General features: G+C 44.3%; 1 protein-coding gene across 5 annotated transcripts in view; it reads left to right on the forward strand.

Moving 5' to 3' along the window:
• The first annotated feature begins 4,738 nt into the window (after positions 1-4,738).
• CYLD (CYLD lysine 63 deubiquitinase) overlaps positions 4,739-21,670 on the forward strand; it is a 37,104-nt gene continuing 20,172 nt past the window's right edge. The window contains exons 1-5 of one of the 5 annotated variants that reach the window (XM_016147564.2): positions 4,779-4,816; positions 5,445-5,503; positions 11,002-11,653; positions 12,795-13,097; positions 15,313-15,418. In XM_016147564.2, coding sequence (XP_016003050.1) covers positions 11,150-11,653; positions 12,795-13,097; positions 15,313-15,418 — 913 coding nt within the window. In that variant the 5' untranslated portion in view covers positions 4,779-4,816; positions 5,445-5,503; positions 11,002-11,149. Of the gene's footprint in view, positions 4,909-5,208; positions 5,524-11,001; positions 11,654-12,794; positions 13,098-15,312; positions 15,419-21,670 lie in introns of those variants that run through there. The other 4 variants (XM_016147560.2, XM_016147565.2, XM_016147562.2 and 1 more) reach the window with 4 other exon arrangements.

Raw genomic sequence — 21,670 nt, forward strand, 5'->3', positions numbered from 1 at the left:
GGAGCAGGCAGATCCCTCATTTGTGGCTGATAATACTTACGTACAGAAAAAAAAAAAAAAAAAAGGGATCAGAGTAGGAGTATTTTTTAAAGAGCTGCAGACTTTAATCACACGCGCCATCATCCTAGAAGGGAAGAAAGTCGATCTGAGTGTTTTACCCCCAACAGTGCCAAAAACCAGATGCTGAAATGAATCCACACCACGGAGGTGTGGGAGGTGCAGCCAGGTTCCAAGTGGGCGGAGCTGAGACCACAGCATCGGTTCATTATTGCGCCAACACGGCTTCCTGCCTCCTTCCCCGCCCGGGAAGGCCGTGTGGGCGAAGCCCGCGGCCGCGAGGCCACACACTTGGCAATGTCCACATCTGATGGATGCATGGCCGCGGGCCCTGGGTGGCAGGCGACCGGCGACCAGCAAGGTCATGAATGAAACCTGGGGACCGGCCGGGCAGTGTCCCTTGGAGACTTACCTCGGGGAGGGACTGTGCCCGTGCAGACTGGCATCTGAAATCTTTAGGGTCCCCCTTTTTGCTCTAAATTTAATCCCTCCTGTCATCACTTCCAGAACAATCCACAAACCCAGCCCCCTAAGCACTACTGTTCCCCATCGAGCACCCTGAAAACCCTTTCTTTCAGGAATGCTGCGTCCTTTTTCACTCGGACGACTTCTTTCTCGACACCCTCAGTCTCGCCTCCTCCTCCTCCTCACCTGCTCCCCCCAACCCCAGGAAATAAGGGGCTCCTTTTGACCAGCGGCCCTGCTTCTGACCTTGATCCCCACAGACCAGCCCCTGCTGGGATCTGAACTCTCCAGGACTTCCCGCGCGGCACAGGGTGACGGCCTAGGTCTCATGCCGGCCTGGCCCACCCCCGTGTGCTCCCCGACCTCCCCTTTGTCTCGCACACCCCCATTCTCCGCACTCCAGCCACCTGGGTGTCCCCCCGTCCCGCGACAGTGCCGAGCACCCTGCCACTTCCAGAACTTTGCGACCGCCTCTTTCCTTGACGGGGCCGGCTCTCTTATTTCCTTCAGATCTTTGTTCAAATGTCATCTCGTTGAGGGGGTTCTTTCTGGAATGTTCTACCGAAAACAGCAGTCCCCGAACACTCTCTCCTCCCCTGCTCTGCTTACCATTGTCTTCTCGGCACGGGCTACCTGATGTACAGGTGTTTCTTCCTTCCCCTAGAATGTCAGCTCCGGGAGATCCGGGGCCACGCTCACTGCGGGGCCCCCAAGGTCGAGACAGTGCCTACCGCATAGTAGGTGCTCACATGTTTGTTGAATGAATGGGGAATTCACTCTTCTTAAAGCGGGCAGACAAAAGAAGGGGGGAGCAGGTTATAATAACGAATAACCCTTTTCCTGACACCGTTAATGTCCCCTTCCTCAAGGAGGAAGTTTTCCTGGGACAGAATCATTCCTGAAGTACCTACTGCTCAAAATGGGATTCCATCTGTCGCCCAAATGTCCCCTTTGATGAAGAGCACTGACCCCTCTTCTCCACGTGTGTGTGTTTCAAATCCCACAGAAATCATTTGGCGCTGATCACAGCAAACGGCTTCCACAGGACAGCGTGGATTTATAGTTCAGCTGGATTAAGGATGATTAAAGTAATCCCTTTGATCTTACCAAAAAGAACTTTGGTGACCAGAGTAAAAGCCCCCAGACAGAAAGCCCCTGCAGTGGCCGCTCGCTAGGAGGGAGGGACATGGGCCAGAGGGCGGACTCTCGGCTCTCGCACTGATGGTTCGTTCTGAATGTGCCTGTTCGCAGCAGTGGTGGGAAATGGATGGAGCCATGGCGGGGTGGGGGTGCGGGGGTGGGGGGGTGTGTCGATGAGCAGCTGGAAACTGCCATTCCCGGACGGCGGATTGCAGGGGAGCGAGGCCTGTCGGGAGTCCGCTTTGGGCTGCGTGGCGTGGCGATGCCCGGCGGGCAGTAGGATATGAACAGCGAACGTGGTGAGGCCGGAAGTGGGAGGACCCTGGGGTACCACTTGGGAAGCACCGGACAGGGTCTAGCAGGAAACGGCGACCCTGCTTAAGACCCGTTCGCGTCAGAGGGTTCCCGCCGCTCCGGGGAGGACACCAGCTCCTGCCCACGCTTCTCCTGGCCCGGCCTCCTGCGCCCACGCTTCCTGGGCTCTGTGTCTTTCGGTTCCCGCAGCGAGGCACGCGCACTCCTGTTGCGTCTGCCTGCAGCGCTCCGCCCTCACCCCTGACGGCCGGTCGTCTGCCCTACCTCACCTCAGAGGTGACTTCCCCGAACAGGCCTCCCCTGAGCCTCGACCACCTTAACTGTGTGCTCAGTGCTCACAGCCCTTCTCCTGAGTTCTCACTCTAACCTGGGTAATTAAGTGATCTTGTCATTAGTCATTTCGGGTCTGCCTTCCTTGCCAGAGGGCATGAGTGGCCTCTCTCTTGGTGACCAGCTCAGTAACCTGGGGCCACAACCAGGGCTGGGCTGAGTGGAACGGGAAAGGGGTGGGGGCTGGGGGGGAGGGAATAGAGGTGATCAAGCTGGCCTGGAGCCATCCACAAAGACTGTTGGAAGAGAGTGGACTTTGGCTGGGCCTTAAAGGAAGGATTTGGAAGGCAGGGAGGGTGGGCATTTCCGCTGGAGAATCTGTCTAACCAGAGGTGGGAAGAGCACTGGCCGGAAGTCAGGAGAAGCAGGGTCTCAGTTCACCTCTTGGGTGACTGGGGACAAGTTATTTTCCTCTCCGGACCTTTATCTCCCATCCGTAAAACGCGAGGCCGGCTTATTGAAGACTGCAAATAATAGCACCATGACGCCATTCCCCGTCTCATCCCCTGGCGGACATCTCTTTCCCGGGAACTTGAACACAGCTTCCAGCGTTGTTTCCAGCACTGTCTGAGCCCTTACCAACTGAGAGGAGACGGTACTTGAGATAAGCCCTGTTTATCGGGCATGGCTTGGGAAAATATCTCTTGGATGAAGCTTGACACTCTGCTTCGGGGCACATGTGACAGGACCGAGCTGGGGAAAGCACGACTGAAGCGGAGGGCTCGGCAGCACCAAAGGCCATCGTCGCCGAGGACATGAAGATGTTCTCATCCAGGGGCGGCAAACTCAGATGCCTCAGGGGCCCGTAGGCGACAGAAATGAGAGACGGGTGCCAGGAGGAAAAGCGGGGAATGGTGAGGACTGTGGCAAGAGAGAGAACGAAAGGGTAAAAGGATCGTCCTGTGTAAAGGGATTCAGGACCTTCCTCTCCCGCTCCTCTTCCTCCCCTACCCCCACCCCCACTGTATGGGCTCAGCAGAAACAGTCTTCAGGCTGGACTTTTCTCCCAGAGTGCGACCTCTGAGTCCCACAACTTTATTGGAGAATCTAGATCTAGAAGGGGAACGGTGTCGCCTAAGGCCACACCGTGAGCTGGGCCTGTTGGTTCCCATGTTCTTGCTTTCTGTGCAGTGAGGTCGCGAAGTGTAAGGAGCAGAAGAAGGATGGATAAGGAGGGATGAGAGTGGGCTGAGGCTTAGGTTTTCAAAGATACCCATTTCATCCTGGATGCTCATGGCTAGGGAGATGACGGGTGGTGTACTAATACTGTTAGTAATCACTCACATGACTTCTTTTATGTGCTTACTGGTTTAAATTCCCCAGATCTTCAGAAATGTCACTTTCCGCTAGGGAAAATTTTCCCTCTCATGATTAAACACACACACACACACACACACACACACACACACACACACACACCTCTTCCTCAATATTACTCACCTTCTCATGTAATTGGTACTTAAAATGTCAAAGGAGAAGGAATTAATTAACAGGAGTATCCAGTGCAGCAAAGCATGCTGCAAGGCTCTGGGACTGATTATAAAAAGCACTTCCTTAAATATTTTGAGCACTTTTGGGAATCACAAACCTCCCTTCTAATTGAAAGATCCTTAACTACACCCCAAGTCCTGGCTGGTGGCCAGGGGCGCAGAGCTGAGCGAGGCGGCTGTGGGAATCCCTTTTTCACCGCCCAGGGAGACCTCTCTCCAACCTGGGGCGGCAACAGAGGTTCAGGACCACCAAGAGTCCCAGGCCGAATCTGAGGGAGAGGAAGACATTTAAGCTGACCGAGCTCCCCCTGTGCTCAGGAACTTTGCACACGTTATTTCACAACAATCCTTGTAAGACGGAAGACACGATTATCTCCATTTTACAGATGAGGAAATTGAGGCTCAGCGTGGTTGTGAGGTCCTCATGTCACGCTGCTCTTTATTGAAAGCACAGGGGATGCAAATCCAGGTCTGATTCTAAAACGTTGCTTTTTCATGGAATCCTGAAATCCTACTCCCAGCTCGAGCCTAGACGGCTCCCCTTCCCGCCCTCCCCCCCCACCCCGCAGCCCCAAACTCCCGGTCTACGGAGTTCTGACAGCTGAGCCTGAAACCGAGATCCGAGCCGGGGAGGCGGAGCGGGGAGATGCACGGCGCCCCGCCCCGCCCCGCCGCCAGCCAACCGCGACGCGGCACCGGCCGTCTATCGCCCAATCAGCCACGGCGCCCGCCCCCGCCCCCCGCTGCGCCTCCCAGCTCCTCCGCTCTCCCTTTGGCTCCACCGAGCTTGACGGAGCGGAAAGTTCCTACGGCGCGCTCCGGCCCGGCAGCCATTGGAAGAAGGTCTGTCCCAGCGCGGCCCAATCAGAGCGTGCGCAGGGACGCCGCTCGGGCCGTGATTGGGTAGCGCGGCGGTTGGCCCCGCCCATCCCCGCCCTCCCCCGCGGGCCGCTCGGAGGCGGGGCAGGTGGGGGCGGGCCTAGGTAGCAGGTTCGGCTGCGCGGGGGCGCGCGTCGAAGGTAAATACGAGGGCGGTGGGTGTGGGGCGACGGGGCCGGCCCGCGACCGGGGCTAGCGAGGCAGGGGACGGGGCGACGCCCGGCCGCCCGAGGTGAGTGAGTGATGGGGTGGCCGCATTGGCGAGCGGTGGGCTGCTGGGTCCCCTCGAGCGCCCCTCCCCGGCCTCCGGGCGCCTCGAGCCGCCGCTGTGGCCGTCGGGCCCTCGCCGCCCACCCGTTAGTTGTCGCGGCCCCGAGCGGGTCAGGCCAGTGGGGTGCTGAGCCCGCTGACGTCAGCCCGGGCTTCCCCACGCCCGGGGCTTCCCCATCCCCCGCCCCCCCCCCCCCCCGCCCCAGAGAGGGCTCCTGAGTGGTGGGAGTGGGGTGACCGCCTCCGGGACCCGCAGAGGAGAGGGGACTGGCGTGGGAGCAGCTCAGGAAACCGGCTCCCTGTTTGGCATTTGCAGATGGGGAAACCTGGGCACGGGCCGCTGGCCGGCTCCGTTGGGAGCCCAGGGCTCGATCATTGCTTATCTGTGCGCTGGGGCGTCTGGATGGATCGGTTTTGGGGTGTGTGTGGCTCCTGTCCAGGAAGAGCAGTCGAGGTTCAGGCCTCGCTAATGGCGTGTTCTGCCTTTTTTTCTTTCAGTTTTCCCCTTTCCAGGGTGAGCATGGTTTTTACGCCACCCCGAGTGCCTTAGTTGAAAGGTGCGCTCTGTTGAAACAAGGTATTCTTTCCTTTTCCTTCTTTTCGGTTTTCTTTATTTTAGTAACGATCCGTGGGGCAATCCTCAAGTCTTGAAGGAAGACGGCGTTCCCGAGTTTGGTTCTCAGCAGGGTCAGCTGCCGGGTCGTTCCTGTCCTTGGCGTCTTTTCTGTTCCATCCCGTGGCGTTTGCATGTTTTAGAGTGGTTGTCATCTTCCAGCGACCAAGCCCTTCGGTCGTCTCCCAGTCCCCATCACCCCCACTTCCTTCCTCTCCCCAGCCTCCCTGGAAGGCTGTATCTTTGGCTCATCTAAGGAGCATTCCCTACCTTGCCTTTGAATTCTGGCTCATCGGTGTCTTAATAAGATTGTTCTCTTTGCGGGCCTTGCCTGGGGGGTGGGGCAGGGGGTGGGGCAAGATCCAGACCTTGGGAGAGGGTGTTCATTCAAGTTTTGGTTTTCCGCCCACCCCCTCGTGTCCCATGTAGACTGAATGGTCTTCAGAATCTAGCTGCCGGTTCGCCACTGGGAAGATGTAGGGCAGTATTGGGAGAAAATGATTCGCTGGAAATTCTCGTGGAGGTTCATGTCGTGTGAATGTAGATAACACCCAGAACATTCTCTAACGTTCAGCTGCAAAATTTTGTGGCATTCTTGCGAAGAAGCCTTCCTTTGGGCGGCAACTTTTGTGAAGTGCTGATAAGGCAGGGCACTTGTCATATGAAAGAAGCATTCAGAAGCGATGATTGCTTGTGGTCTGGCATGCCTCAACTGTGATTTCGTTTGATTCGAGGATGTCTTTAACGGGAGAGGAGAAAAAGGAGTAATTATCCTGTTCAACAAGCAATTAATATTTTTTTCCGATTGTCACGCTATGATCTTAGATTTGTCGCTGTCCTTTTATTGGTTGTACAGAATTTATAGGCACCAGGCATGGTGTGAGAATCTAGGAGCCAGTTTCAAATGAACTTCAAACAAGTTGTTTTCGCAGTTGTGGAATTCTCCTGTTCTTACACGTGTAACAATGAGGTGGCGTAAAAATTTCCCATGACTTTGGAGTTGTTATTTTCTAGAGAATTAGGTAAAAATCATTAAATGCCTTTTACTTTTGACTTGGAGAAAGCTAATCACTAATCAGGATGTGGAAATGGAATTTTAGTTTTCACCGTTATCACCTGAGTTAACCGTGTCATCCATTTCTCATGTCCTCAATGCCTACCGAATTGGCGGGCACGGGTTTGGGCACCAGGACTGTAAAGATGAGGGACTTGGGGACTTCATGGTCAGGAACTGTAGTGGCCAGACTTCGCAGATGTCTCTGTTCTTCTGCCATGAATATGCAGGTGTGGGAGCCGGACTCTTTTCTTCACCTTATAAATCCCACTTGTTTGAGGGACTGAATACTTGTGTGCTTGGGTCACCAGTTAATCCACAAGGACAGTTCAAGCCAACTGTCTCTTTGCTAGTTGCAGAATCTCTGTATTTCTATTCCTTTGCTGTTTAGGAACGTAACAACTTGGTCTTTTAGGGAGTGATGGCCTTTCTTAAAATGGTAATTTTTCAACTATCCAGAGGTGCATTTTCTTTCTTTGGTATTCACGCTGACCTTCCTACCTTTTTACCATTTACAATTAGGGACAGCATTTTAGTATTGTAATTTTTATTCTCATTTAGATAGGCTCCTGTGGTTTTTAGAACAAGTGGGAAGGAATATCTCTGGAGATGTAAACCGTTCTTGAATTAGATGTCTTTGTTTTCTTTGGTGAAGTTCTTTGAACAATATAACTGGATAACTTGAGAATCAAAATGACATTGTATCTTCTAGATAAGTTAACCATTGTCAATTTTATGTAGCTAATTCTGTTCTTTTGTACTATACATGATCTTTTAGAATGCGATAATCTTGACCTTGAATCAAACTCCTCGATCATCATCTTTTTATTGCATAGAGAGAAAACTAATATTTGTTTCTTCTAACCTTCATCTTAGTTTAATGACTATTTTACAATTAAATTCTCCTTTACTCAGAATCCAGATGGTCAACAAGCTCAGATAACCAGATACATTTTCAAATCTTTGTGACCCTGAACCGTTCCTCATCTCGAATGTTGTCAGAGAAAGGACTCTTGTTCCATGTGGTTTTAGGGCTAACCGTATTAGTGTGTATTCCCGTGCTTTGGTAATCTTCATTCGATACTTATAGTAATTATCAGGACATCATAATCACTCGTATGTCCTGTTTGAAATAAGTACGATGGTATTTAGATGAATCCTTTGTGATATATTAACACTCAAAGTGAACTGTACTATGAGAGGCGATTTTTTAGCAATTAGACCCAAAAGGTGGTCAGAGGACCGTGGCATACATTCCCCCCTTCTGTATTTTTCCGTGTCTGACACTGTGCTGAGTGCATACAAATATTGAACAAACCGACACTTTCTTTGAATAATAAAGAACTCACTGACAATGTGATTCGAACCTTTCCCACATAGTCCTGGGTCAGTTTTTACAGCTCAGGGTTCTTAATTTAACTGTTGTGCACATCACAGTGAACGAAGAATATTGGCATTATATTCTTTCTAAAGGGACAGAAAGTCTCTTTATTAACATTTCTGCTGTCATGCTATATTGAGCTATCTTAATGATCATTAAATTCATCCTCTCATATGCTTCTAGAGTAGAGCCAGAAAGTTCCCCTTTATAAAAGTTTCTCTACCAGTTGGAATGAAGAGAATCGGTTTTTAATATAGTAGTTCCAAACCTATTCTTTCTTGATGTATCCTTTCTAAAAGAGGAAAGACTGCGTCCTTTGTATTTTTGGATAATGCCTTTTAAATATTTTATAACTTTTGCTTTGGCTGTTCTAATTGTCTTCCATGACAATTATTGAGTCTAAGCTTACTCCCACTTGTGCTAATGCAAGTTAGAGGAAAATTATTGCTTCTTGTGTAGTTTGCTGTAAAGTATGGTTCCTGATAACCATTGTTAAATTGCCATTAACCTTTTTATACGTGAAAGTAGTTGTATCAAATTTTATTGTGGACTGTCTCGTAAATGCTTTTCAGAAAACACATTTGTAATCAAATTCATTTAAAAACACAGTGTCCTGATGCATTCATATAGTAATTTAGTTTTGTCTTGGTAACATTTCATTAGCTCCAACGGTTTTATTTTAAATCGTGACATGAATTGTTAAGCTTGGAGAACCAACCGAGTAGGCGTTGTTGGCTTATAATAATCATCAAGATTAAAGGAAGTTCTTAATTTTAAAATATGAAGGCATAATTTTTAGGAATTATAAAAATAATTTTTTTTTTCCAAAATAGAATTGCCATCCTTAAAAACATCTTTTGGCCAGAAATATTCCAGTGCATTTTAAAGAGAGCAAAACAACTCCTCACTTTTTTAGAAGTTGCTTTTTTACCATCTCAACCTTCTGGGACCAAGCAAACATCATTGCAGTATTATTGCATATTTCTGCATTAAGGCCCATACACATCACATTCCTCCTTAAAAGACCTGTCCATAGTGTCTGTTTTGTTATTGTTTTTCTTCCTTTTTTTTTTTTAACACACCCACGTATTTTATCACCTGACTTTTCAGAACTGATTAGAAGCAGTAAGTTGGAAAGCAATAAGGCCCTAAAAGGAGGCAAATGCGTACTGCAGGAAACCACAGAAAATGGCTGATCGCAAGGGAAGCGAGTAGTCTGTCAGAGAAAGCAGACGTGGGGACCCAGGAAGCACAGTCTAAAGCCTTTGAACAAAAGTAACAAACACCGTCGACACATGATCTTGTAGGTTCACATTGGGAAATCAGTGATCAAGAAAAAAATACATGGCTATTTCCTTGTTGGAAAATTTACAAAGAATTTTTCATTTTTGTACTTTAAAGGAATAGAGACAAATTAAGGGCTTGGGCTGTTGTTTAGGTCACCCTCGTGGTGCCAGAGATGGGCTTCCACAGGTGTCTTATGTAAGTGGCAGATATAAACCGATCCTCTTCCTGCTGAAGTACACAGTGCCCTCAAGTGGAATTAGACAAACACATTATCAAAAAAGCAAAATTTAAAGAGAGAGAGAAGCGCTTTATGCTAGCCCTGCCCTGTCCTCACTCAGTATTGCACAGATATTTCGATAATGTTGGTTTTGCCGGGGTGCCCAGCCCTTTGCCCTGTCTTGGGTAATCTCCATAACTCATACAGGTGACTTGACTTTTGAAAACCTGCCATTATAGAAATAACCTCATTATGTTAAGGACATCGTAAAAGAAATGTTATCCTGCGTTTGGATCTGCCAGATTATTTAATCATCACATGAAAGATTAAACTTAACATTTAGTTCTTTAGTTTTAGGAGTATTTAGTTTCTAATTCCTAGAACAAAATAGATAAATATGATAGTGCTATCTATCAACTGTTGCTGCTACCCAGAATACTGAAAATGGATACCTCTCAGAGAAGGATGGAATAAACTCTGTGTTTAGAAACCAAAATGCTACTTCATGTAACAAAGGATAGGAACTATTGTTTTCAGTAAGATAATTAAAATAATGAATGAAAGTCTTAATCTGAATTAATGAAATTGTACAGTTTTTAATCAATTAAGGTAGGGCTAAGAAGGTTATTTTAATTGTGGAAAATTAGTGTTTTTGGAAAGTTTTAAATGAAAATTTGAAACTGGAAATCACCTTTTATGTGTTCCTTTCTAGTATACACAGTTAAAATTGTGATATAAAGACATTTTATATTTGATAACTTGTTGCAGTTATATTTCCTTGTTACACGTAGTCCAAGTTTTGACGGCTGCAGAATTGATCTTTTCAGATGTCTTTAATCAGATCTACCATATCTGATATTTACGATTGTGAGAAATTCAATGATAGTGATGGTTAATATGATTACCATTTGCCTAAGGATGAAATATACAAGATTAAGGAAATGGAACCGAGTCAGAGATAAAATGTTCCATTATTAAAATATGGAACACAAATAAATGAATCTTGGTTCAAGTTTCAGAATGTGATTTTATGATATTTTATCATTAAAAGATATTTAGCATAATAGTTTGATGGGTAACCTTTTATTTAAACTACGTGTACTTTTAAAAATAATAGCCTTTTTATGTGGTTTTTGTCTGAAGATAATAGCTTATCCATTTAAGTTAGGCAGGATCTATTAAAAATGCTACTTTTTAAAGTTAAAAAATGTCAATGTATATACACATATATGGTTATCTTTTACTAGAATTTGATTTTACAAACTTCATTGTCTTGCAAACAATCATATTGTCTTCAAGATACTTTATAATTGGATCTCTGTAATTAAATATGTAAAATTACGGTAGATACAAGTAATATAAATCTTTTAACCTTTTGAGATATTTTTGGAAGTATTTCATTTGTGTGTGTGTTTACTAGTCGAATGAGATTTTAAAAAGTCTTTAACCTTAATTCTAGTTATGTAGAATAAAGAGTAAAGTTTCTTTTTGCTTGTCCCCCAGGCATTTCGACTTACTGTCTTTTTACAGCATGGGCACCAAGTTGCTAAAAACATGCTTTGGGACTGCCAGTGAATTTATCTTTTGCGGTTTCACTACAAACTTCGTAGTTCCCTTTCTTATGAGTTAATACTTTGGAGTTAACATCACAATGAGTTCAGGCTTATGGAGCCAAGAAAAAGTTACTTCACCCTACTGGGAAGAGCGGATTTTCTATTTACTTCTTCAGGAATGCAGTGTTACAGACAAACAGACCCAAAAGGTCCTTAAGGTACCAAAGGGGAGCATAGGACAGTACGTCCAGGACCGGTCTGCGGGCCACTCCAGGATACCTTCCGCCAAAGGCAAGAAAAATCAGATCGGACTAAAACTTCTAGAGCAGCCGCACGCAGTGCTCTTTGTTGATGAAAAGGATGTGGTGGAAATCAATGAGAAGTTCACAGAGTTACTCTTGGCGATCACCAACTGTGAAGAGCGGTTCAGCCTGTTCACAAACAAGAGCAGGCTCAGCAAGGGCCTGCAGGTGGACGTGGGCTGCCCCGTGCGCGTCCAGCTGAGGCCGGGTGAGGAGAAGTTTCCTGGGGTCGTGCGCTTCCGGGGACCCCTGTTGGCCGAGAGGACGGTGTCCGGAATATTCTTTGGAGTAGAATTACTGGTGAGTTTGAGATACGCCGTTTTGGGAGGCCGTGCGTGTGTTTGCGTTCGTGTGCATTTGTTCCTATGGATGCGTGTATTTTTTTCCCAGATGTCTTCTGTAAAATTCATAATCCTTAGGCTTTACTTGCGAGTGGCAAATCGAAATGGTACAAAGACGATGCATTGGCAGCTTTAAAAAGGACCTCCTGCAGTGGGACAGACAGACAGGTCATGTGATTATCGAAGACTTTGTATCCGAGAAATTTTAACATTATCTTTTTCACAAAGGAACTCTACCGATGGCGAGCTAATCACTTCACAAAACTGTTAATTATCTTCTGACGTGATCGTCTGTAGCTTGCTTAGTTTTTCTTAATGTTTGCTGTTAAGTGATGGGATTTGGATATGAGTTTTTTTCTTAAAAAGTTGCAGCAACTTAAACTGGCCGATACTTGTCCCCAGTAATATATGTGAAACCTATCTGGGAATTACTGAAAAGAGAACCAAGAACTCGTGATAGGTTTTCAGGATTAATATTAATTGTCGAGAACTTAAACATCAATTGCATTTTGATATTCTTGCAAATAGAGTTTCAGGTCTTCTTTGCATCCTGATTTAATTTTCTAAAGCACCGATTGTAAAACCGCTAGGGACTTGGGTCCCAGCTGTGGCAAATGCTCGCTGGGTTACCAGGCCGCTTCACCAAGCCGCTTCTCACATCGAGTTCCTCACCTGTCCAGTAGCGATGCTGACCACAGCAGGGTTCTGTTCCATCCATTCAGGGTTTAGCGCACAGTACATGCTCAACAAACACAGCTAACGTTACTGTTATTTTAAAGTAAAATTTTCTTTCTGCGACAAAATTGTTAAAATGACAGTGTAGGGTTCAGTCCAGCTTTCTCACAGTGGAATTATGATTTGAAATTATCAAGTACTTTTATTTTGGCATCAAATGCAGCTTCTTTCTTGTAAGTGTTATTTTTTAAAACACCGTAAATCCAATAGCAACTGCTACTAATTATGCTTCTGTGTCATTTAGAATTTTTTCAGGGATTTCCCTGAAATCCTCAGAGTGAGTCTTTTTTTTCGTGTGGATTATCTATCTTTCCATATCTACCTATTTATCAATCAGTCTTTTCTCCCCCTCTTTTGAAAACTAGGAGGAAGGTCGTGGCCAGGGGTTCACCGATGGGATCTACCAAGGGAAACAGCTCTTTCAGTGCGATGAAGACTGTGGAGTGTTTGTTGCGTTGGACAAGCTCGAGATCATAGAAGATGATGACAATGGCTTGGAAAGCGACTTTGCAGTTCCAGGGGACACAGTGCCGGTGGAACTTCCTCCTCTGGAAATAAACTCCAGAATTTCTCTGAAGATTGGAGAAACTGTCGAATCCGGAACAGTCATATTCTGTGATGTTTTGCCGGGAAAAGAAAGTCTAGGATATTTTGTCGGTGTGGACATGGTGAGTAACTTTCGGCTTATATTATCTTCGTGAATAGATCCATTTTGTGACCAATCAGGTACAAATTAAACACCGAATATTTAAAGTGGACTAATTTGGAGAAATTTAAAGACTGTGTTCTATACCAGAACATCCATACCCTACCGAAAAGCACACCTAAACAAAAACAATTGCTTTGTCTTCAGTAAATGAACATTGGAGTCTAGGTGGAGAATTACATTTACTCTTATTCTCGTTTAAACCGCAGTAATGTTTTCCATCTTTAGATCTGCTGTATGATAACTGGCCAAGAGAACAAAATACCCAAATATGTTACATAATGTCTTATTTTTCTTTATTTTGAAAAGGGTTTTCCCTTTTTCTCATCTGTATTTCTCTTTTTGTAATATTTTGCAATATTTTATTGGCTGATCTGATTTTAATGAGTAGCGTAAATATCATTTATGGAAAATACCTGAATGGAAAAGCACATCGCTGTAGAGTATTTTCTTAGGATGTCACTACTCAAAAAAAATTTTGTTTACTGCAGTAAAATATATGTAGTATAAAAGTTACCATTTGAACCACTCGTAAGTTCACAGTCCCGTGGCATTAAGTACATTACACTGTTGTGCGACCATCACTGCCAGAACTTCCCATCATCCCACACTGAAACTCGGCGCCCGTTAAACACCAGCTCCCCTCTGGGGACTCCCCTCAGCCAGTATTTTGTTGCCACCCAGTACTCTTCTTCCTGTCTCTGTGACTTTGCCTGTTCTGGGGACCTCGTGTAAGTGGAATCATGTAATATTTGTCCTTCCGTTTGTTTCACTCATTTTCGATGTTGCCTTGTGATCACGTATTCGTTAATAATGAGTACATGCCAGTGTGGCAAGTGGAATGAGATCTGTGGGGTTAAGAGGAGAAAAAAAGGCTGAGAACATATTTATCAGAGATGGAGAAAATAGATACGGAATTATTAAACACTAGAATGAGTTAGGGGAGGGTGCGAGAAATAGACTCTTGCACTCCGGAGTGATTCTTTTTATTTAGGTATGCTTTTCGGTAGGGTATGAATGTTCTAGCATAAATTTATCTGTTGCTTGGAGATTCTGGAAAATTCTATTTGCTACCCAGCAGTAAGATAAACATTACGATGTCGTTTAGACAAATGCTTGCTGAATATTTGCCTCGTGAGAAGTTAGAGCCAGAATCCAGCCTGTGGGTGCGTCAGGTCGGGCACCCCTTCCAACCACGGTTCTGCCGGGGTTCGTTCTTGAGTCAGAGGAGAGAGTGTGGGCTGGGGGGCGGCGAAGGTTGGAGAAAGAGGGCCACTGGTCATCAGGATGTTTCCCCTCATTCAGGGTCATGTGGGCCTACAACTGAGCAAAAGCTGGGCCTACCTCCTCTCCTTGGGGGGCAGCCTGGGGACCACCTTGTCAACTCGGCGGGGTGGGCTGCCCCGGGGTTTGGCCCACCGGCTTCTCCCTCGCTCGGTCCGCCCGCGGGTTGGCTCGTGCAAGCATCCACGCACCCCAGACCCTCTCGTGCACGCCGTGGGAGGAGGTCCTGGGAAACGCAGTGGCCCGCGTCTCCTTCCGGGGCCCGCGGCGGTTGGCACGTGCGCACACGGGCGCGCAGGGCCGCTCACCTGGTCCCGCTGCGCGCTGCGCCGGCAGGTGCGACGCTGGACCGGCGGCTGGGGAAACGCACGCTCTCCGGTTTGGAGGGGATCCTTGCAAAACCGTAAAATGACAAAAGAACGATTAACAATCGACTTTCTGTGTACAGAAAAGCATACAGGAGTTCAAACTGAATATTTAGGTGCTCAGGGCATGTAACGGCGTGATTGGAGCAGGCGTGGGCTGATGAGGGGCAGATTTCTGGGCGTGAACGGTACATCATCGATAGGTCTCCCCGTGCGGGCGGATGTTAGTACATACCCAGGAGTTATTGTCCAGTAAAGCATGACAGGTATTTTTGATTCCTTGCTAATCTTTGAATTTACTATAGCTCAATTATTCTTAGATCTCATTTTTATAAAAAAACAAACAAAAAATCCCCTAAAACACGAAAAGCCTTATTACTGTGGCAATTATTACTGATCTGATTTTTTTTTCTTTTGGAAAAACAGTTATGTAAATGTTTTGGAGGATTCTTTTATAGAAAATGCAGACTTTAATGTTGACGTTTTATTGAAGAGGGCTTTAAGGTTTATTCTGTTACTTAATTCTAGGATAATCCTATTGGCAACTGGGACGGAAAATTTGATGGAGTACAGCTTTGTAGTTTTGCAAGTGTCGAAAGTACAATTCTCTTGCATATCAATGATATCATCCCAGGTATGTTTTCTTTTTGTTTTATATATTAATTAAGCAGAGTTCGAAAGATGTATTTTCTTTTTCTTTCCCACTTGAGGGCAGGAAAAAAGATGTATCTTGTCATGAGGATATAATTACAAGCCTTACAATGCATTTTTAGAACTTGACTTTTATGTTATGGAATTATTGTTATACAGAATATTCTTTCTTAGATGGAAACAGCACTTACAGATTTCGATTCAGAAGTATGTGAGTGTGGGGTGGCACTTGTCTATCGTTCCCTTTTTCATCACCTGCCCATTGTAACAGGGGGGAAGAAAGCCGTCTCTGATAATTGGGGGGGTTCTGAAAATATGGCAACCTGCTCTCAGCTTGAGTGAGAGCCTGGTTTGAGCTGGAAGCTTGCAAGCAGGAGTGACCGTGTAACATAGTGGAGAGGGTCCTTGCAGGATGTCCTACGAGGTTCCTTTCGGTTTTGAGATGGCGTAATTGATCAGGCCTCGTGACTGTAGTCAGAAACAGATTACTCAACCTCACATTTCAAACAAAAGCTGAAGCGACCTTTGATTTTTCCTCAAGTTATGCCTGATGGCCGTTGTCAACTAATTGATAGATTCCTATTAGCAGCACCTTCCCCCTGGTCTTAGTAGAATTCCAGTTATAGGCTATCAACCGATGGCAGACGTACCATCATCATAAAACTAACAGGCAGTCAGAGCTGAGCATTATGCAACTCTGAATAAAATGCGAGAAAGCCTGTGTTTCGTAGCCACAAACGTGCGGTCCCTGAATCAGATGCTGTGTACTTTCTTACGTTTTTGAACAAACTTATAAGGTAGGTCTGAATTACCACCATTTTGCCCCTAAAAAAGCGGGGCATAGGTAGGGCCAGCTTGGGCCACTGCGGATGAGGATCAAGTAAGATCCTACTTGACTCTGGTAGAGCCAGGATTCAAGTCCAGACCTGTCAGATTACAAAGCTCTGCCCTTCCCCCCCCCCACCCCCCAAATCCTGTGCGTGTACTTAGGATTTGAAAACCTGCATAGAGAAACATACTGCTCGGCCTCACATGTGTGCTTGAGAATATCGTTTCCATGGAGATGTATTTTGTCTCTAATTCTATACAAGCTAAATTTTACTATAGCAAGGATCACAACTGAACAAAATGGTTTCTTGGCTTCCAGTGTTTTTCCATTATTGCTAATTTTGACTTAGAGCACTTTCGAGTTCCCCACAGGTCATTTCAGGTTCTCCGTTTCTGTTTTGTAAAAATGAAGGCGCTAGCGCTAGATGATCCTTGAGAGTCCTTGCCGCCCGCACCTGTTTGTCCATCCTTTTCCCCTGTTGGCTTGGCAAGTGATAACGCTTGTTTGGTCGATTTAGGAAAAGCTTTCTATTTTAGCTTTCAGCTTTACAGCAAGAGTACATCAATTTAGTTGGAGGTGTGGGATTCAAATTTATTCAGTTTGGCTTCGTAAAAGTCTGACATACTTTGCTGTTCCTGATTTCTTTTTAAAATCAGTTTTTAATTTCTTGCAAGTTGGATTCCTAGCTACTTCTTTGCTTCCTTTTGGAAAGAAATGGGTTACATTCAGGGAAAAGCATACAGGTTCATCATATTTTACAGAGTAATAGTTGATTTACCTTTCCATGCCTGTTTGTGAAAATAACACAGTTTATGATTCGATAAATCAGAATGCTTTTTAATGTTATAATAAAGGCTTATTGTTTAAAAAGCAGTTTTGGAAAAGGTCATTCATTCATTCGTTTACGTATTAAGCCCTTTCTTAGACTTCCTTTAGGTGCTGAGGCTGCAGTAGGAAGCAAAACAAGGACTCTTCCCCCATGGAGCTTCCATTCTAGTGAGAGAAGACGGACGCTAATGAGTAAAACGTAGGGTCCCATAGGTGCCGATGAGCGGAGAACGGCAAAGAAGGTCGGGGAAGGGAGTGCTGGCTTGCGGCCGGAGGGGTTTTTCTACTTTATCCAGGGTGGTCCCCGTGAGCCTCTCCAACGTGGTGACGTCTGAGTCCTTGACATGAAGGAGATTTGAGAGTGAGAGCCATGGGGAGGGCCCGAGACTTCAGCCAGCTTGGCCAGTTTGAGAAAGAACAGGTTCACTGTGGCTGGAGCGGGTCGAGCCCAGGAGAGGGCAGGAGAGGTGGTGGGAACTGGAGCAGGCAGGACTCCGAGGGACATGGGGGCCGAGAGGAGCATTCAGGGCGAAGGACAGCGTGGCCCAGCTCGCGTTTGGAAATGATCACTCTGGCGCATGCTGGAGGGCAGAAACGGAGGCCAGGAAGGGGACCACTACCCACGTGCGAGGTCACTGTGGCTTGGACTGGGGTGGCACGTGACGTGTCGTTTAGTGTAGCCTGCTTTTGAACGTACTGTGAACAGAACCACACGGGCTGTTCTCATAATACTTGGCATCGTCTCCTTGAGATGTCTGAGGAGACTCCTTCCTGTGGCCGAGGGCCTTAGCAGGTGGTTCTGCCCCGCTGCCTTGCGGTGCATTTCCCTGCGTGACTGTGGCATGATTTCATGGACGTTCTAACCCTCGTGGACCTTTGGGTTTGGGCTATTTCCACACCCTCTTCAGCTCTTGGCACTGATTCAATTTTTGCCAGCCTGATGCCTGAGAAACGGTCTCCTAAGGCGGTTTTAATTTTTGTTAGCTCGCTGAGCACGAGCAGGGCCGAATCACTTTTTCTGTGTTTATGGAACATTCGTGCCTTCTAATAAACACCTGTTTACGTCTTTGATCATTTTCCATTTAGTTTGTTTTTGATTAGTAAATTCTCTTTTAACGTTTTAAATAAAATTCAAATAAAATATTTTTCAACATTTTATTATGACATTTTCAAACATACTGAGAAGTTGAAAGAATTTTATACTGAACCTCCTCCCTATTTCTGCGACCCAGATTTCACAGCTAACACTTCACTGAAATCCCTTTATCTTCCATCTATCTGTTCCTCATCCATGCACTGATCCATCTTAATATTTTTTATGAATTTCAAAGTAAGTTACAGACATCAGTACACTTCTTCCTAAATAGTTAGCATGCATATAATTAACTAGAGATGAATATTTAAGGTATTTCCCCCCTTTTGAGATAAAAGACATACACGTAATGAAATGCGTGTTATATCATTTGAGTCTTGACTGATGCATGGACCTTCGATTTTGTAACCATCAGGTTACTCAAATAACTTTTAGTAAGAAATACAAATCCTAATACAAAATCCTAATACAAAAAAACCCCAAAACCACAGAGTAGAACATCTTGTTGCCATTCTTAACCCCTCCACTCCAAGTGGCCCCTCGCTCCATCCCTTGCTAGTAACTATTTTTATTAGTTTATCGTTTGTCTTTCTGGAGTTTCTTTATATAAGTGCATGGTGTTGTTCTCCTTTCCCTTTTAACACACGTAGCTTAGTATTCGCACAGTTCTGGGCCTTGCCTTATTCTCTTGACGTTATCTCTCGGAGGCGAATCTAATAGAGAGGTTGTTCTGGTTTTTTACAGTGTATACTTTTCCATTAGATCGTGGTTCCATAATTTAACCAGATTCCTGTTGATGGATATTGGGATCATTTCTAGCTTTTTGGTACTTGAATTTAAGTCTTTAGTTTATTTCGCGTTCACTCTTGCGAGTGGTGGAAGGTCGGGGCGCGGGATCCTTCTGCCTGTGGTCGTTCAGTTTTCCCAGCGCCGTGTGTTGGGGAGACCACCCTTTCCCCCGCTGAGTGTCCTTGGCTCCCATGTCAAAGATTGGTGGACCGTACGCACGGGTGTATTTCTAGGCTCTCATTTCTGTCGCATTGGTCTACGCATCTGCTTTTATGCCAGCACCGTACTGTTTTGATTACTGTAGCTTTGTAGTATAGTTTGAAATCAGGAAGTGTGATGCCTCTGGCTTTTTTCTCTCTCAGGATTGCTGTGATTGTTTGGGGTCTTTCATGGAAGTTTTATTTTTTATTGAATTTTCCCATTTAATATTTGTTATAAAAGTTTTTGGCATAGCATTCATTGTTCATAAAATCCTCTTCTTTTCTCCTAAATCTCAGCTGTATTGCAGTATGCCCCTGTTTTCATCCACAGAGTTATTCGTGCCCTCCCACCCCTCCATTTCTTCAACAGTCTTACCAGAAGTTTCTCACTTTCATTTATCCAAAAAACAATCTTTTGGCTTTCTTAATCTGTTTTTAAGTATATTTTCTGTTTCAGTAATTTCTGTTTTTTATTTCTGCTTTGACTTTTGTGAATTTATTGTTTCTTTTCTAAAGCCTTCGGTTTGAATGCTTAGCTTATTAATTTTTAGTTTTTTCTCGTGTTAAGCATCTAGGGCCATAGGGTCTTTACAACCACCTGCCTGCATTCCACAGACATTTGTTATGTGGTTATCCTGTCATGAAATTTGAAGCATTTTATCATTTCCTTCATGATTTTTTTATGTAACCCACAAGCTATTTTAGAATTTACTTTTAAAATTTTCGGGTGTCTTGTGTTTTGTTTTTATTATTATTATTTTTCAGTTCAGTTGCTTTATGTTCAGAGAACATGATAACAGTTCTTTGACCTTTGTTGAGGCTAGCTTTATGGCCTAGTACGCGATCAATTTTCAGAAATGTTCTGTGTGTCCTTGAAAAGAATGTGTTTTCTCCGATCGTAGTTGCATGCATATTTTATATATCCCTCAGGTCAAGCTAATTTGTTATGCTATTGAAATTTAATGTATCATTACTGAGTTTTTAATCACTGGATCTATCAGTTACTGAACAAGGTATGTTAAAACTTCCGAATGTGATAATGGATTTGTGACTTTCTTTTTAATTCTATAATGTTTAATTTCGAAACAATTATTTGCTACATATAAGAATTGTTAGATACCTAGAGTTTCAAATTGTTATATCTTCCAGATGATTCAAACCATTTATTATTATGGAGTAACCATCTCTGTCACTAGTAATTCTTTTTGGCGTAAATTCTGTTTTGTATGATATAAATAGGTTTTCTTTTGGTTACTATTTTCCAGATATTTCTCTTTTTCATCATTTGTGTTTTAAGTATGTTTCTTATAACAGCATGTAGTTGGTAATCTTTCTTAATCTAGTTTGACAGTTTTTTGTCTGAGATTTTAATTTATTAGTATTTACTGATCATTGGATTCATTTCTACCATCTCATGTGTTTTCTGGTTGTCCTATTTTTTTCTGCCCTCCACCAATATGATTTTTGGATTGCGATATTCCCAGGATGGTGTCTTTCTATTTTTCCTTTTTGGAGTTTGCTAAACTTTTTGGATTTGTAAATTTTATCTTCCAACAAAGTAGGAAACATTTGAAACATTATTTCTTCACGTGTTTTTTCATGTCCCGTTTAGCCACCCCTCTTTGTGACTCACTTAGATATATGTCAGAGTTTTTTAATAATGTTCCTTAAGTCCTCGAGGCTCTGTTAATTTTTTCAGTCTTTTCTATCTCTATTTTACATAATTCTCATCTTCAGTTTTACTGATTTCCCCCTCTTTTATCTCCACTGTGTTGTTTAGCCCATCTAATGAATTATTATTTTTTTTTCAGATATTGTCTTTTTAAGATTTTAAAAGTATTTTTAAGACTTTCTACTTAGTTCTTTCTTTTTTTTTTTTTTAAATAGTTTTATTTCTCTGGCGAGACCTTGCTATCTTCTTCCTCACCGTGAGTGTACTTTCTTTCACCTCATTAAGCATGGTTAGGACGACCTCTTTAAAATTCTCCTCTGCCAGCTCCAGCATCAGAAGCATCTTTGAATCAGTATCCATTGTGTTTATTTCTTTTGAGAATGGGTCACAATTTCCTTTTATTGGGATGTCGAGCAGGTTTGGATTGTGTCCTCCTCTTGTTTCCTTCTTTCAAATTTTGAGTCTCTACAAGTCTTCCTGCTTTTTTTCATTCTCCAGTGCCTGAGGCTAGTTGTTTTTTTGTATTTTGTCAAAGTTTAAATCTATTATTTTGGGATAAATAGTCTGGTATGAGCTTACTCCATAATAACAGTTATATTTTTAAAGATATATTTTGGAATGTGGAGATCATTTAAGGAAAAAAGGATTTCTCTGGGTAGGTATGGTTTTTATTAGTTTTTATTAGATTTTATTTTTATAGTGTTCAATTGTTTGAAATATGTTGTTCCACACTTTATTGAAATTTAGAGTGCTTCTCTCTTTTTTTAAAATAGCATTAGTACAAAACCTTTATGAGAAGGTTATTTTAGTTCTAACCCAGTAAT

This window comes from Rousettus aegyptiacus, unplaced genomic scaffold, assembly GCF_014176215.1.
Source record: "Rousettus aegyptiacus isolate mRouAeg1 unplaced genomic scaffold, mRouAeg1.p scaffold_m13_p_14, whole genome shotgun sequence".
NCBI classification, from domain to species: domain Eukaryota; kingdom Metazoa; phylum Chordata; class Mammalia; order Chiroptera; family Pteropodidae; genus Rousettus; species Rousettus aegyptiacus.